General features: G+C 40.6%; 1 protein-coding gene across 1 annotated transcript; it reads right to left on the reverse strand.

The window, feature by feature from the left end:
* Nucleotides 1-5,379: 5,379 nt before the first annotated feature.
* Nucleotides 5,380-9,136, reverse strand: LOC110534279 (extracellular superoxide dismutase [Cu-Zn]). The gene is made up of 2 exons (XM_021619043.3): nt 8,667-9,136; nt 5,380-6,262 (listed from the first exon to the last, which is right to left on the reverse strand). The coding sequence occupies exon 2, from the start codon at nt 6,238-6,240 to the stop codon at nt 5,602-5,604; it is 639 nt and encodes a 212-aa protein (XP_021474718.1). The 5' UTR covers nt 6,241-6,262; nt 8,667-9,136; the 3' UTR covers nt 5,380-5,601.
* Nucleotides 9,137-16,929: the final 7,793 nt, after the last annotated feature.

Raw genomic sequence — 16,929 nt, forward strand, 5'->3', positions numbered from 1 at the left:
GGTGGCCCTCTTGAAGCATGTGGGAACAGCAGACTGGTATAGGGATTGATTGAATATGTCCGTAAACACACCGGCCAGCTGGTCTGCGCATGCTCTGAGGGCGCGGCTGGGGATGCCGTCTGGGCCTGCAGCCTTGCGAGGGTTAACACGTTTAAATGTCTTACTCACCTCGGCTGCAGTGAAGGAGAGACCGCATGTTTTCGTTGCAGGCCTGTATGACCTCCCTACAATGCCTGGGCATGCTCCTGATGAGGTGGCGGATGGTCTCCTGAGGGATCTCCTCCCAGACCTGGACTAAAGCATCCGCCAACTCCTAGACAGTCTGTGGTGCAACGTGGCGTTGGTGGATGGAGCGAGACATGATGTCCCAGATGTGCTCAATTGGATTCAGGTGTGGGGAACGGGCGGGCCAGTCCATAGCATCAATGCCTTCCTCTTGCAGGAACTGCTGACACACTCCAGCGGAGGTAGCGGTCCTGCTGCTGGGTTGTTGCCCTCCTACGGCCTCCTCGTCTCCTGATGTACTGGCCTGTCTCCTGGTAGCGCCTCCATGCTCTGGACACAACGCTGACAGACACAGCAAACCACAGCAAACCTCAGCAAACCTGAGCCACTTATGTGGGTTGTAGACTCCGTCTCATGCTACCACTAGAGTGAAAGCACCGCCAGCATTCAAAAGTGACCAAAACATCATCCAGGAAGCATAGGAACTGAGAAGTGGTCTGTGGTCACCACCTGCAGAACCACTCCTTTATTGGGGGTGTCTTGCTAATTGCCTATAATTTCCACCTGTTGTCTATTCCATTTGCACAACAGCATGTGAAATGTATTGTCAATCAGTGTTGCTTCCTAAGTAGACAGTTTGATTTCACAGAAGTGTGATTGACTTGGAGTTACATTGTGTTGTCTGGGAGTGGTGTGAGTGGCGAGGGGAAAACTGAAATCTAGCTGTTATTGCCAGTGATGTTTGTAACTCTTTGGTCTATTAACCAATTTACAGCATGGTGACGTCACCATGGAAAGCCGAAACTCCCGCCCATGCAAACCTGCTGATTTATAAGGTCCTGCGTAGAATATATTTTCAACCAGCAACTATCAGGAAATAACACTGATCAAATGTTTTCACACTTTTACAGTGTTCATTTCATCAGCTGTTGTACAATGTGATATAAAGAAAAACATTTAAATTGCATTTTGACTGCACTGGGCTTTAAGAGTATTGGAACATGTAAGGAGTTGCAGGTAAATCCATTTGAATTCAATCACTCTTTGACAGCATCCCTTTTGATTTAATCGAAACTTTCCATACATGTTTGCCCTTGGAAGAAGTGGTCAGAGAGTGACTTTTTGGACCTTTTTGGCCAAAACAATCAGGAGATAAAGGTGCTCAAAGTTGACCTATTTTGCATACCATGAGATATTCATGTCTTCATTTTTTACCTTTATTTAACTAGACAAGTCGGTTAAGAACAAATTCTTATTTTCAATGACGGCCTAGGAACGGTGGGTTAACTGCCTGCTCAGGGGCAGAACGACAGATTTGTACCTTGTCAGCTCGGGGATATGAACTTGCAACCTTTCGGTTACTAGTCCAACGCTGTAACCGCTGTAAGTTTGAAATAATTTTAAAAGCTTACAAACAGTGTCAACCTATTTTCTTATTTATTGGAGTGCACAACAATTTAATAAAGAAATTAATTTTTAAAACTTTTAGTGTCAATTATCTAAAACCAGTAAAAAGGATTTCACATCATCTGAGGTTTTAGTGTTCAAAAAATAGCTCTTGAACACAGGGTAGGTGTTATTTCATTTAAGTGTGTTAACACTTACAAGGCTGCCGGCCCAGATGGCATCCCAAGCCGTGTCCTCAGAGCATGTGCAGACTAGATGGCTGGAGTGTTTACCGTCATACCGGTATTCAATCTATTCATATCCCAGTCTGTTGTCACCACTTGCTTCGAGATGTCCAACATTGTTCCTGTACCCAAGAAAGTGAAGATAACTGAACTAAATGACTAGCACTCACTACTGTCATCATGAAGTGCTTTGAGAGGCTAGTTAAGGACCATATCATCTCCACCTTACTTAACAACTTAAACCCACTACAATTCACATACTGCCCCAACAGATCCATGGACGATGCAATTGCTATGGCACTGCACACTGCCCTACCCCAACTGGACAAGAGAAATATCTATATAATGCTGTTCATCGACTACAGCTCAGCCTTCAATACCATAGTGCCCTCCAAGCTCATCACTAAGTTCAGGGTCCTGGGTCTGAAACCCTCCCTGTGCAACTGGGTCCTGGACTTCCTGACAGGCCGACCCCAAGTGGTGGAGGTAGGCAACAACACCTCCGCCAAGCTGATCCTCAACACCGAAGGCCCCACAAGGGTATGTGCTCAGCCTCCTCTTATACTCCCTGTTCACCTACGACTGCGTAGCCACACGTCTCAAACTCCATCATCAAATTTGATACACTTTATATGTACAGTGCATTCGGAAAGTATTCAGACTCCTTCACTCTATCCACATTTTGTTACATTACAGCCTCATTCTAAAGTGGATTAAATACAAAAATCGACACACACTACCCCATAGTGACAAGTGAAACAATTATTATTTTTTTTTTTGTATACACATTTATTTTTTTCAAATAATACCCTATGTAAATAAGTATTCAGACCTTTTGCTATGAGACTCAATTAAGCTCAGGTGCATCCTGTTTCCATTGCTCAAGATGTAGAAACATCTCAAACATGATTGGAGTCCATCTGTGGTAAATTGATTGGACTTGATTTGGAAAGGCACAAACCTGTCTGTATACGGTTCCACAGTTGACAGTGCATGTCAGAGCAAAAACCAAGCCATGAGCTCGAAGGAGTTGTCCCAGACAGGAGCTCCCAGATATTGTTGTTTTGAGGCACAGATCTGTGGGAAGGGTACCAAAACATTTCTGCAGCATTGAAGGTCCCCAAGAACACAGTGGCCTTCATCATTCTTAAATGGAAGAAGATTGGAACCACCAACACTCTTCCTAGAGCTGGCAGCCCGGTCAAACTGAGCAATCGGGGGAGAAGGGCCTTGGTCAAGGATGTGACCAAGAACCTGATGGTCACTCTGACAGAGCTCCAGAGTTCCTCTAAGTGCATACACACACAATAACATACACACGTACACGTGTATTTTGTGTTGTAGATACAGTTGAAGTCGGAAGTTTACATACACTTAGGTTGGAGTCATTAAAACTTGTTTTTCAACCAGTCCACACATTTCTTGTTAAACTATAGTTTTGGCAAGTCAGTTAGGACATCTACTTTGTGCATGACACAAGTCATGTTTCCAACAATTGTTTACAGCTTATTTAACTTATAATTCACTGTATCACAATTCCAGTGGGTCAGAAGTTTACATACAGTAAGTTGACTGTGCCTTTCAACAGCTTGGAAAATTCCAGAACCAACAATCTACCAGTGGCACCGATGGCTTTAGCCTATCAGAAATAAATAAATAGGCTAATGGACATCATTTGAGTCAATTGGAGGCATACCTGTGGATGTATTTCAAGGCCTACCTTCAAACTCAGTGCCTCTTTGCTTGACATCATGGGAAAACCAAAAGAAATCAGCCAAGACCTCAGGAAAAAAAATGGTAGACCTCCACAAGTCTGGTTCATCCTTGGGAGCAATTTCCAAACTCCTGAAGGTACCGCCTCATCTGTACAAACAATAGAACGCAAGTATAAACACCATGGGACCACGCAGCCGTCATACCGCTCAGCAAGGAGACGCGTTCTGTCTCCTAGAGATGAATGTACTTTTTAGTACGAAAAGTGCAAATCAATCCCAGAACAATAGCAAAGGACCTTGTGAAGATGCTGGAGGAAACAGATACAAAAGTATCTATATCCCCCTGTATTCAAGAGCATGTTGTGTCTCAACTAATGGCAGACATGATGTAAAATAGGGTCTAAGCTACAACGTTAAAAAAAATTGGTGTTCATGCTTTTTTGGATAACTGGCGTTAAATAGGGACCATTTTTATTTAAAAAAATACTTTATATTATATAATTGTTTGATAACCCTGTTTTGTAAGCTTTTAAATTATATCAATCTCAACCATTTATCTTTTCCAGTGAGGAAGACCTGGATGTCTCATGGTATGGTGGGGTATACCAAATGGATCAACTTTGAGGACCTTTCTCTCTTGAATATTTTGGCATTCAGGTCCAAAAAGTCACTTCGGAGCACTTGGGCAAATATGTATGGAAGGTTTCGTTCCAATAAAGACGGGTGCTGTCAAAAAAGTGATTTACCTAGGTGCAATATACTGTACCATGCCATTTTGGGCATATGCCCTTCCCACTGGGCACACCACATAATTTCAACGTGGACAATCAGGTAATATTTGGTTGAGGCATTGATCAATGAGATTAAAACCTATTATTGCCCCACTCAAAAAGACAGCCAGAAGTTTGTTGAATTTCCAATGTGTTATCACTACTTTCAACCATCACAAAGCACACTGCTTGGCTAGTATCTGCTTAGATAGTTCCATCAGTGCCACGGGGGGATTGTTGGTTGAGTTGACATGAATCCAACATAATTTGTCAACAATTTATTCAGCTAGTTACTGTATTATAAAAGTGATTTTGAATTGTGTTTGGTTGTCAACACAAACAAATATAAACATTTTAAAGAGATGTATCTATTGCTTGGAAAGTTCCATCTGTCCTATATTCTTTAACTTCAATTTTTGGTTGAATCCAACATATCAATAATTAACTTGTCAACAACCTGGAACTAAATTTGAAATCAACCAAAGCTTGAAACCCTAGGCCTATATTGTCTTTTTTGTTGGATCTTGGGTTAAATTGCTTAATCGAAACGATTGAAATACTGCTAGTTTTCCCAGAAAGCTTCCCTTTTCATTAGCCAATGCAGCAATTTTTAAATGGAAGTGTCAGCCAATCAGCTCCTTTGTTGTTCAACACAATGTGCCATTCCATATTTGCTAATGGGGCTAATGCTAGCTAGCGTGAGAACAAAAAGTGCAGTTTTCCTGGAAAACTAGCAGTATTTCAATCTTCTCAATTGAGCAGTATGGATAAAGGTAACATTTGGAGTACAATGGCATATCCCATCCCTGGATTGAGGTATGTTTTCTGACGAATATCTTGCGCCATAACCACGGTGTCTTAATGTAAACATGATTGCGTTCCGACCCTATTGCAGCTCAGTGTAAACAAGCACAACGGTAGGGTCGGGATCTTCTAGCTTCATTTGAAAGATCTTTTTTGATATACCAGTTAAAGTATAATGAAATGTAATGAAAATAAACAAATTTCTCAGAAATGATTTACAAAGCACACTTGGAATTTCAATAAAGGTCTTTTCAAAGTTTAATACAAGATACATGAATTGCTATCAGCTATGGTAAACCTGTCCTATCCCTTAAAATAAAAGATAAACATGTCTTTAAAAGAGAAGGAAACATTTTTGTAATTTAGATCTGGATAAAATTAAAGCAATGAAATTAAGTTGTCTTGCGATGAAAGATGGTGAGCTCAGAAAGAAAAGGGAAGAATAAACTATGATTCTCATCCCCTTCTTCTCTGCTGTCGATGATGGTGCTTATCCCACAGTTTGGGACTGCTCATCCCGATGGTGCAACATGCCAGCCTCCGCCCAGCATTACCATGTAGCAGGCTCCCCGCATCCCCGCCCTGCCCTAGGTCGTCTGCCTTCTCATGGACCACCACCGCCCGCCCAAGCACCGACAGCCCCCCGAACAGAGTGGCCTTTGATTCAGTCAACTTGTGAACCCTCCCCTCGTGGGCCACAAAGTTCCCAAAGTCCCCCGGGTGGCTGGGATGGGGGACCCTGTAAGGGTTGTAATGGCCGCCTGTGGAATCGCAGCCCTGGCTGAAATCCCCGTACTGGTGGATGTGGATGGCTTTTGACTGATGATCACTGTCACTTGGGAAACCATGGAGACGAAAGAGGACTTTGAGGCTTCCCTCAGGGTATTCCTGCTTGAACAGCACCTGTCCATACACGTTAGGTAGACCTTCGCCTAGTTTGGTGCTGGGTCTCATTTTGCAGGCTGCATAGACAGTTCTGTTATACTCCATGGCCTCTGGTGGGGCCATGTTGGAGGCAGCCTCCTGGCTGTGTGTAGAGGAGCATGCTTGGAAGCTTACCAGAACAAACAGAAATATTGGATGAAATAAAGGCATGGTCCTAGCTTTTTTGTGTAACCTAGAAGAAAAACAAAATACACAATCAGGATCTCATAGTGTCCACAGGGCAACCATGTTTTATCATTAAACTAACCTGTAGCCTAACTAATGCACTTAAATATAAACAGATTTAAATTGGGAGGATGAAGCCTTTAGGTCGAAGTTGGGATTTTAAGTACATTAAACTATTCTATACTAATTAAGTACACTTCTTTATACATTTCTAATATTGGCCTAACACTATAGACTTGTAGTAGGCTAACCATTGCCTACCTAACCTTGTAGATATTTTTGAAAGATATGCCCCGTCATATTTACATTTAGAATATTTAGAAAAGTCTATTGAAAAGCCAGGTTTACCTGCCAGGCTGGTATTACAGAGACATGGGAGGGTAAATACAGTGGGGCAAAAAAGTATTTAGTCAACCACCAATTGTGCAAGTTCTCCCACTTAAAAAGATGAGAGAGGCCTGTAATTTTCATCATAGGTACACTTCAACTATGACAGACAAAATGAGAAAAAAAATCCAGAAAATCACATTGTAGGTTTTTTAATGAATTTATTTGCAAATTATGGTGGAAAATAAGCATTTGGTCACCTACAAACAAGCAAGATTTCTGGCTCTCACAGACCTGTAACTTCTTTAAGAGGCTCCTCTGTCCTCCACTCGTTACCTGTATTAATGGCACCTGTTTGAACTTGTTATCAGTATAAAAGACACCTGTCCACAACCTCAAACAGTCACACTCCAAACTCCACTATGGCCAAGACCAAAGGGCTGTCAAAGGACACCAGAAACAAAATTGTAGACCTGCACCAGGCTGGGAAGACTGAATCTGCAATCTGCAGCTTGGTTTGAAGAAATCAACTGTGGGAGCAATTATTAGGAAATGGAAGAAATACAAGACCACTGATAATCTCCCTCGATCTAGGGCTCCACGCAAGATCTCACGCAGTGGGGTCAAAATGATCACAAGAACGGTGAGCAAAAATCCCAGAACCACAACCTAGTGGATGACCTGCAGAGAGCTGGGACCAAAGTAACAAAGCCTACCAACAGTAACACACTACGCCGCCAAGGACTCAAATCCTACAGTGCCAGACGTGTCCCCCTGCTTAAGCCAGTACATGTCCAGGCCCGTCTGATGTTTGCTAGAGAGAATTTGGATGATCCAGAAGAAGATTGGGAGAATGTCATATGGTCAGATGAAACCAAAATATAACTTTTTGGTAAAAACTCAACTTGTCATTTTTGGAGGACAAAGAATGCTGAGTTGCATCCAAAGAACACCATACCTACTGTGAAGCATGGGGGTGGAAACATCATGCTTTGGGGCTGTTTTTCTGCAAAGGGACCAGGACGACTGATCCGTGTAAAGATAAGAATGAATGGGGCCATGTATCGTGAGATTTTTAGTGAAAAGCTCCTTCCATCAGCAAGGGCATTGAAGATGAAACGTGGCTGGGTCTTTCAGCATGACAATGATCCCAAACACACCGCCCGGGCAACGAAGGAGTGGCTTCGTAAGAAGCATTTCAAGGTCCTGGAGTGGCCTAGCCAGTCTCCAGATCTCAACCCCATAGAAAATCTTTGGAGGGAGTTGAAAGTCGGTGTTGCCCAGCAACAGCCCCAAAACATCACTTCTCTAGAGGAGATCTGCATGGAGGAATGGGCCGAAATACCAGCAACAGTGTGTGAAAACCTTGTGAAGACTTACAGAAAACATTTGACCTCTGTCATTGCCAACAAAGGGTATATAACAAAGTATTGAGAAACTTTTGTTATTGACCAAATACTTATTTTCCACCATCATTTGCAAATAAATTCTTTAAAAATCCTACAATGTGATTTTCTGGATTTTTTTTCTTCTCATTTTGTCTGTCATAGTTGAAGTGTACCTATGATGAAAATTACAGGTCTCTCTAATCTTTTTAAGTGGGAGAACTTGCACAATTGGTGGCTGACTAAATACTTTTTTGCCCCACTGTATCTATACTACACTTGATGCTTAATTTAGCCAATACTACAATTTCTGTTTAGCCTACTTCTCTAATACGAATAGGTTTAAACACATATAAACACTATAGGCCGTGGTGTAAAGTACTTAAGTACTACTTAAGTAGTTTTGGGGGGGTATCTGTACTTTACTACTTGTATTTTTGACAACTTTTACTTTTACTTCACTACATTCCTAAAGAATATAATGTACTTTTTACTCCATACATTTTCCCTGACACCCAAAAGTACTCATTACAAAAAAATCACAAGGTATAGCTTGTAGTAATAATTGAGGAAAACACACCCAAATGAACACATATTCCTCAATCGTTTACGGTCTTTGAAGTCCAACGTAATTCGGATTTGGCAAGCAATTTTCTAGAATATAAATTGATGGCCATGTTCGTGATCTCTGTAGCCTACCTGTCTGGCGAAATCACAGTTCTTGACAATTGTCGGAATAAACCATCGGGGTTGTCACAAACTTTGCAGAGATAGAGCCCGTCAATCTTGAGGGTGTTCGATTAAGTGCACCGTGCTATTGTCCATGACATGAACGGGTAAAAAGTAGTGAGGGTAGAGCGCCCTCTAATAATCTCAAATAGAAAAAGTAATCTGCACCGCTCGGTCATGTTGTAAACACTGCAGCATGATGTGTAGTTCAGAAACATACATCTATTTTCCATTAAAGTATGTGTTCGAATTCTCAAAATAGTATTTTTATCAAAAGCAGTCACTTCTGCATGTGAAAACACAGAATCCTACTCATTACTACGTCATTTTTGTTTTGAGCCGATTTGGCACCTGGCTCACACCAGGGTGGAAGCCGGTTCCTAAACGAACGCATTAATAAAATCCTCTCCTTGTGTAACCAGAGGGCGTAGGTGGTGGGTGGAGCGGGGGTGAGAAGGGACACATTCTTTCCAGGGCATTTCGCTCGGGGGCGGTGCTTTACGTCACGGTGGGCGTAGGTTTCAAAGTGCATGGACTGTCCAGATGCTCGTCCACGTTCAACCGAGAACCTTCCGCCTGGGACCTTCATAAATTAAAGTCTGGTGGGTTTATACTTTATAGTTTACACTTGAACTTTCGTATTAGTACATCATTTTGCTTTATTTGAACTAACAATAGCTAGCTGGACCAGTTTTCCCCAAAGTTAACGATGTGTAAAGGTTTGCTTTCTAGCCAACCAACAACGTCAATGCTGCTATCAAGCCAATCTACTTTAGCTGAATGAAATATATGAAATTGATCATGACTAGATTTAATCTCATTTCACTGCAATTGTTTAGTCAACGTGCAATAATACCTGTATACTGTCAATCACTGAGATTAATTATTTGCCTTGCTGGCTTCATTCAAAACTCTTAATCTGATGGATTTTGGATGTCTTTGATTTTATTGATTTGTTCAAGGGCCTATACATGAGGCCAACTTTACCATAATTTATCTTAGAGGCATTGGGCATACTCACACATCCAGTCTCATTACTTTGCGTGAATGAAACAGTATCTCTCAACTTTTAACAATGCAAAATATCAATACAAAATCATTTGTTTTAGCTTCTTTCTATTCTGTGGCTGCATTATTAGCAAACAACGTGAATTCAGAGATTACATTTGTTTAGGCTACTTCATCTTTGTGGCTCCCTGATTAAACAGTAACATCCATTACTGTAGTTAGGCTTGGTATGTCCACCAGATGCATGTCCACCAGATCAGTGGATGCTGGTGGGAGAAGCTATAGGAGGACTGGCTCATTGTAATGGCTGGAATGGAATTAATGGAATGGAGTCAAACGTGTGGTTTCCATATGTTTGATGTGTTTGAGACCGTTCCATTAATTGCATTCCAGCCATTACAATGAGCCTGTCTTCCTATAGCTCCTCCCACCAGCCTCCCCTGCACCTGATGCATCAAACTCTGCTTTCTGGCGGAGGTCATTCGTTGTCAATGGAGCAGTCAGCAGTGCAATTTTGGGGATGCCGCACTAGGCTGCGGTGCATTCTGTGTACCACATGCATTCAATATTTTAAACTCTTGCTTTAATTTAACATGTGGTGGTACAAATGGAAGTACACACACAGACTCCAACTAGCTAGTTTTTAGCTAGTTGAAAAGCGAGCTACACATCAGGCAAAACAAAACGCATATGCATCTGGTGGACATCGGACATACCCCTGCACATCGACTCGGTACTGGCACCCCTTGTATATAGCCAAGTTAATGTTACTCATTATGTATCTATTATTACTTTTATTATTAAGTGTTTTACTTTTCTATTATTTCTCTATTTCATTTTGCTGCATTGTTGGGAAGGACCCGTAAGGAAGCATTTCACTGTTAGTATACACCTGTTGTTTACGAAGCATGTGAAGAATAACATTTCATTTTAATTCCAACTCGGAAACTTTCTAGAGCTCTGACTTTCGACCTGAAGATCACTGACGTCATGATTTGACATAACTTTTTCAGAGTTCCCAGTTGTCTTGAAAGCACAATGGGTGGTTCTCAAAATCCATACTACTTTGAGGTGTTATATGTGTCTATACCTTAATTGTAAAATGTAATATTAAACTAACAACTGATAAGTCAATGATTATTGTAGTGATTATTGGAAGACTCGAACTGCTCATGCTCCGAGCACGCAAATTGGACCAAGGAGGCTGGAGAATGAGCCCAAATCAAAGTATGCGAAACGGAGCGCGGAGAGCATTTCTCGAATGCGTACTCCGTTTGAACATATTTTGAAGAATGTATCGATGCTTCAATGGAAGGTATGCAAAGAAATATGACGCAACCACAAAAAAAAAATTGACGCAAAAATGTATTGAAATCAATGGCAGACATTATTTGAGCTGACATACTTTCTCTCATTATTTGAGAGAAAATACACTCTGACTTCAGAATGAAATGTTGCCTATTCACATCTCATACAGTATGGTTACCTGACTGCAATACGTTATCTTGATATGTTAATAAAGACATGCTGTGTTAATTTTGGCATGTTTACCTGGCTATGTACCGTAGATAGCAAGCCCATAATAAGTCAATAGGGGTAACTGGCGAGCTACTACTACTGTTTGCTAGCCAGCCAGATAGCCATGAAAAATTGTTAGCAAGCTATCAATGAAGAATTGACATCTATCTTGCATAATATTTGTTTTAGGTCATTTTTGCCTGCTAAACTATCTGGTTAGCTACATTATCATGATTCACATATAGCTTGCTGTTAGTTATGAAGTAAAACGGTTGCTTTGTGTATATATTCTTCTCTATTGCCATTGTTGTCCTGGCTGGAAGACGGTTCAGTAAATGGGTATTGTAAGTTAACTGACTAGCCAGGAAAAATTGGTGGCTACCCATGAAAAATGTACATCTACCTTGCATATTTTTAATTTTACCTTTATTTAACTAAGCAAGTCAGTTAAGATAAATTCTTATTTACAATGACGGCCAAGGAACAGCAGGTTAACTGTCTTGTTCAGGGGCAGAACGACAGATTTTTACCATGTCAGTTCAGGGATTCTATCTAACAACCTTTCAGTTACTCGCCCAACGCTCTAACCACTAAGCTACCTGCCGCCCCGCATAACATTAGTTGTAGGTCATGTTTGGCCGTTTAACTAGCTGACTAGCTAGATTATTACGATTCACATATCTAGCTGATAATTATGTATCAAAACATTTGCTTTGTGTATATCTTGTTTCGTCTATTGTTGCCATTGCCATAGCTGGACAAGTTCTATAATTGTTTTATTATTAACAACAAATCAATACAAAAAGTACATGGGGAACACAAGTATATATCAAATCAAAGCAGATGTTATTGTGAGTGGAGTGAAATGCTTTTGTTTCTAGCGCCAACAGTGCAGTAATATCTAACAATTTCTCAAAAATACACACAAATCGAAAAAAAATCTTAAACAGTTATCATTTTATATATATATATACACTACCGGTCAAAAGTTTTAGAACACCTATTCATTCGAGGGTTTTTCTTTATTTGTACTATTTTCTACATTGGAGACATCAACACTATGAAATAACACATATGAAATCAAGTAGTATCAAAATATATTTTAAAAATCACTTTGCCTTGATGATAGCTTTGCACACACTCTTGGCATTCTCTCAACCAGCTTCATGAGGTAGTCACCTGGAATGCAATTCAATTAACAGTTGTGCCTTGTTAAAAGTTAATTTGTGGAATTTCTTTCCTTCTTAATGCATTTGATCCAATCAGTTGTGTTGTGACATGGTAGGGGTGGTATACAGAAGATAGCCCTATTTGGTAAAAGACCAAATCCATATTATAGCAAGATCAGCTCAAATAAGAAAAAATAAAAGACGTCCGTTACTTTAAGACACAAAGGTCTGCCAATCCGGAAAATTTCAAGAACTTTTAAAGTTTCTTCAAGTGCAACCACAAAAACCATCAAGCGCTATGATGAAACTGCCTCTCATGAGGACCACCACAGGAAAGGAAGACCCAGAGTTACCTCTGCAGCAGAAGATAAGTTCATTAGTGTTAACTGCACCTCAGATTTCAGCCCAAATAAATGCTTCACAGAGTTCAAGTAACAGACACAACTCAACATCAACTATTCAGAGGAGACTGCGTGAATCAAGCCTTTATGGTCGAATTGCTGCAAAGAAACCACTGATAAAGGACACAAATAATAAGGAGAGACTTTCTTGGGCCAAGAAACAATGGACATTAAACTGGTGGAAATCTGTTCTTTGATCTGATGAGTCAAAATTTGAGATTTTTGCTTCCAACCGCCGTGTCTTTGTGAGACGCAGAGTAAGTGAACGGATGACCACCGCATGTGTGGTTCCAACCGTGAAGCATGGAGCTGCATTCTGCAGTGATTCGCCATCCCATTTGGTTTGCAGTTATCAGACAAAGATTGTACTTTTTGGAGAAATGTCCTCTGATCTGATGAAACAAAAATAGAACTGTTTGGCCATAATGACCATCGTTATGTTTGAAGGAAAAAGGGGGAGGCTTGCAAGCTGAAGAACACCATCCCAACCGTGATGCACGGGGGGGGGGGGGGGGGGGGGGGCAGCATCATGTTGTGGGGGTGCTTACATCAAGAGGGACTGGTGCACTTCACAAAATAGATGGCATCATGAGGAGGACAATTATGTGGATATATTAAAGCAACATCTCAAGACATCAGTCAGGAAGTTAAACCTTGGTTGCAAATGAGTCTTCCAAATGGACAATGACCCCAAGCATACTTACAAAGTTGTGGCAAAATGGCTTAAGGACAACAACATTAAGGTATTGAAGTGGCCATCACAAAGCCCTGACCTCAATCCTATATAAATGTGTGGGCAGAACTGAAAAATTGTGTGTGAGCAAGGAGGCATACAAACCTGACTCAGTTACACCAGCTGTGTCAGGAGGAATGGGAGGAGGAAAATTCACCCAACTTATTGTGGGAAGCTTGTGGAAGGCTACCTGAAACGTTTGACCCAAGTTAAACAATTTAAAGGCAATGCTACCAAATACTAATTGAGTGCATGTAAACTTCTGAGCCACTGCGAATGCGATGAAAGAAATAAAAGCTGAAATAAATCATTCTCTCTACTATTATTCTTGACTCTTCACATTCTTAAAATAAAGTGGTGATCCTAACTGACCTAAGACAGGGAATTTTTACTACAATTAAATGTCAGGAATTGTGAAAAACTGAGTTAAAATGTACTAAAGTGTATGTAAACTTCCGACTTCAACTGTACCTACTTATTAACAAAATTAAGGAAGTTTCTTTAACAAGTATTAATACATATTACCCTGCCAACCACTATATGAAGTGATAAAAAAATAAATAAATACCACCCAGAAACATATTTTTTGGCATTGTATTCATGTTAGGAATCTGTGGCAGGATATCAATAGATTTATAACTGATTTATAACACATTTATGAATATTTTACACTATTATGGAGAGATGTACTGCTTGTATTCTTTACTTATGATAGAAATAAGTTTAAACAATTTAATGTAATTAATTTCATTATTCTTTTGGCCAAATGTCATATTCACAAATGTAAATTTACAAACAAAACATCACATTTTCTTACCTTGCAAAAAGAAATTGAACTATATTTTAAGACAGCTGGAAGAAGGTTCAGTTAATGGGAAGGTGAAGCATGAGGTAATACAGTAGGGGGGGTGCGAGTGCTTCTCAAATGTATTGTTTTATGCATTCTCCACACTCTCGTCCTCACAAGAAAGTACTCAAGAGAACGTGGTCGGAGAACACTCGGAGCATGAGAGTGCGGAGCACGGTATAATGCACATTGATGAATACCCAATGTGTCCCCATTGCTTATAGAGCTTGCCAGTTTGTTCTAAAATCCGGAAATGAAACCTCTGGTTCGTTCAGCCAGAGATTTGTGTATAATGAGGAGATGCCCTAACAATGGGAGTCAATGGGCTCGTTTTAGTGGTATAGCAACCGACCGTTGTCCCAAAGGCGGGAAAGGCAGGTAACAAGTTTAGGTCCAAAATAAATCAAGAGAAACGTATTGGGCAGATTTTGGGGAGATGTTATCTCTCGCTTCGCCTCTTCTTCTCTGCTTCACCCCTTCCGGTAGGGCAGTGGTTCCCAAACTTTTTATAGTCCCGTACCCCTTCAAACATTCAACCTCCAGCTGCGTACCCCCTCTAGCACCACGGTCAGCGCACTCTCAAATGTTAGTTTTTTTGCCACACACACACACATTATACGATACATTTATTAAACATAAGAATGAGTGTACGTTTTTGTCACAACCCAGCTCGTGGGAAGTGACAATGAGCTCTTATAGGATCAGGGCACAAATAATAATGTAATAATAATCAATAATTTTGCTCCTTATTTAACCATCTTACATATAAAACCTTATTTGTTAATCGAAAATTCTGAATAACTCATCACAGGTTAATGAGAAGGGTGTGCTTGAAAGGATGCACATAACTCTGCAATGTTGGGTTGTATTGGAGAGAGTCTCAGTCTTAAATCATTTTCCACACACAGTCTCTGCCTGTATTTATTTTTCATGCTAGTGAGGGCCGAGAATCCACTCTCACATAGGTACATGGTTGCAAAGGGTCTTAACAGCTCAGTTTGCCAAGGCAAGATAATCTGAGTGCAGCCCAAATCCAGAAATCTGGCAGTGGCTTCTGATTAAATTAAATTTCCACAGAACCGCTTGATGCAATTTCGATGAGGCTTTCTTGTTCAGATATCGGTAAGCGGACTGGAGGCAGGGCATGAATGGGATAACGAATCCAGTTGTTTATGTCATCCGTTTTGGGAAAGTACCTGCATAATTGCTCACCCAACTCACTCAGGTGCTTCACTATATCACATTTGACATTGTCCGTAAGCTTCAATTCATTTGCACACAAAAAAATCATACAATGATGGAAAGACCTGTGTGTTGTTCTTGTTAATGCAGACAGAGAAGAGCTCTAACTTCTTAATCATAGCCTGAATTTTGTCCCGCACATTGAATATAGTTGCGGAGAGTCCCTGTAATCCTAGTTTCAGATCATCCTGGAAAGAAAAAACATCACCCAGATAGACCAGTCGTGTGGGAAATTCGTCATCATACAAGTGGCCAGACATGTGAAAATGATGGTCAGGGAAGAAAACTTTAAGCTCGTCTCTCAATTAAAAAACGTGTCAATACTTTGACCCTTGACAACCAGCTCTCTTCTGTATGTTGTAAAAGCGTCACATGGTCACTGCCCATATCATTGCATAGTGCAGAAAATACACGGAAGTTCAGGGGCTTTGCTTTAACAGTGTATTTGTATTTTTCTAATAGGCCTTAATGTGATCTACAATTTCTTGTCACAAAGAATATTCAATATCCTGAAAATAAGTAGCCTAGTCCAAGAGACAGAACGTAAAACCTGCGGATCTTACGATAACGTAGCCTATTTTCCCAGTGCACACTAGCAAATCACTGTTGCCAACTCCTCGGTAAGGAAAGTAGCCATTGGCTGTCCTAAAAGTCGCTATAAGTAGCTGGATGACGCCATCACCTCATTTGCATAATTGACAATGTGCATGTAATTGTGATGGACACTGTAGGAGAAAGGAATAACGTGGGAGACAAAAAGTGAGTAAAAAACACCCTAAATATGTTTAGAACTACAAATGAACTTTCTTCTGTCAATTCTTGTGTTTTTTTATGACCGGCAAAAGTGACCCAAAAGAGACACTGGCGGAGTTACTTCGTTTTTTATTTTATTTTTTTGGTTTAGTTAGTTAGTTTAGTTCTTAATTTGGTTTGGTTTTTAACCTTATGATCCACTCAGGAGCCTACAACAAGTCACAGTAAAACATTAACATTTTTAACCATAATATTTTGTACATTTTTTGTATACAATCTACATCAACAATCTAAAAATGGAACAAAAAGAGACATTAGAAAAAACACAATGGCAATGTGAGAAAATTATGGTAACTAGTCTGGCCCTAATTCAGGATCATTTTAATTTTCATGTAAACCAGGGTGGCATTAGCCAGCGGCGGCTTCCCGCATGCGTGATTCATTTGCAGTGTGGAAGAGGAGGGATGAACATCTCCTGCTCTGACTGCTGCGCGAGGACTGGGCCACCTGTGAGTGCTTTGGGACCCACCGCAGCACCCGCTGCTCGTTGAGAAGAGTAAGA

Source organism: Oncorhynchus mykiss, chromosome 10 (genome assembly GCF_057628025.1).
Source record: "Oncorhynchus mykiss isolate SJ-2025 chromosome 10, ASM5762802v1, whole genome shotgun sequence".
NCBI lineage: Eukaryota > Metazoa > Chordata > Actinopteri > Salmoniformes > Salmonidae > Oncorhynchus > Oncorhynchus mykiss.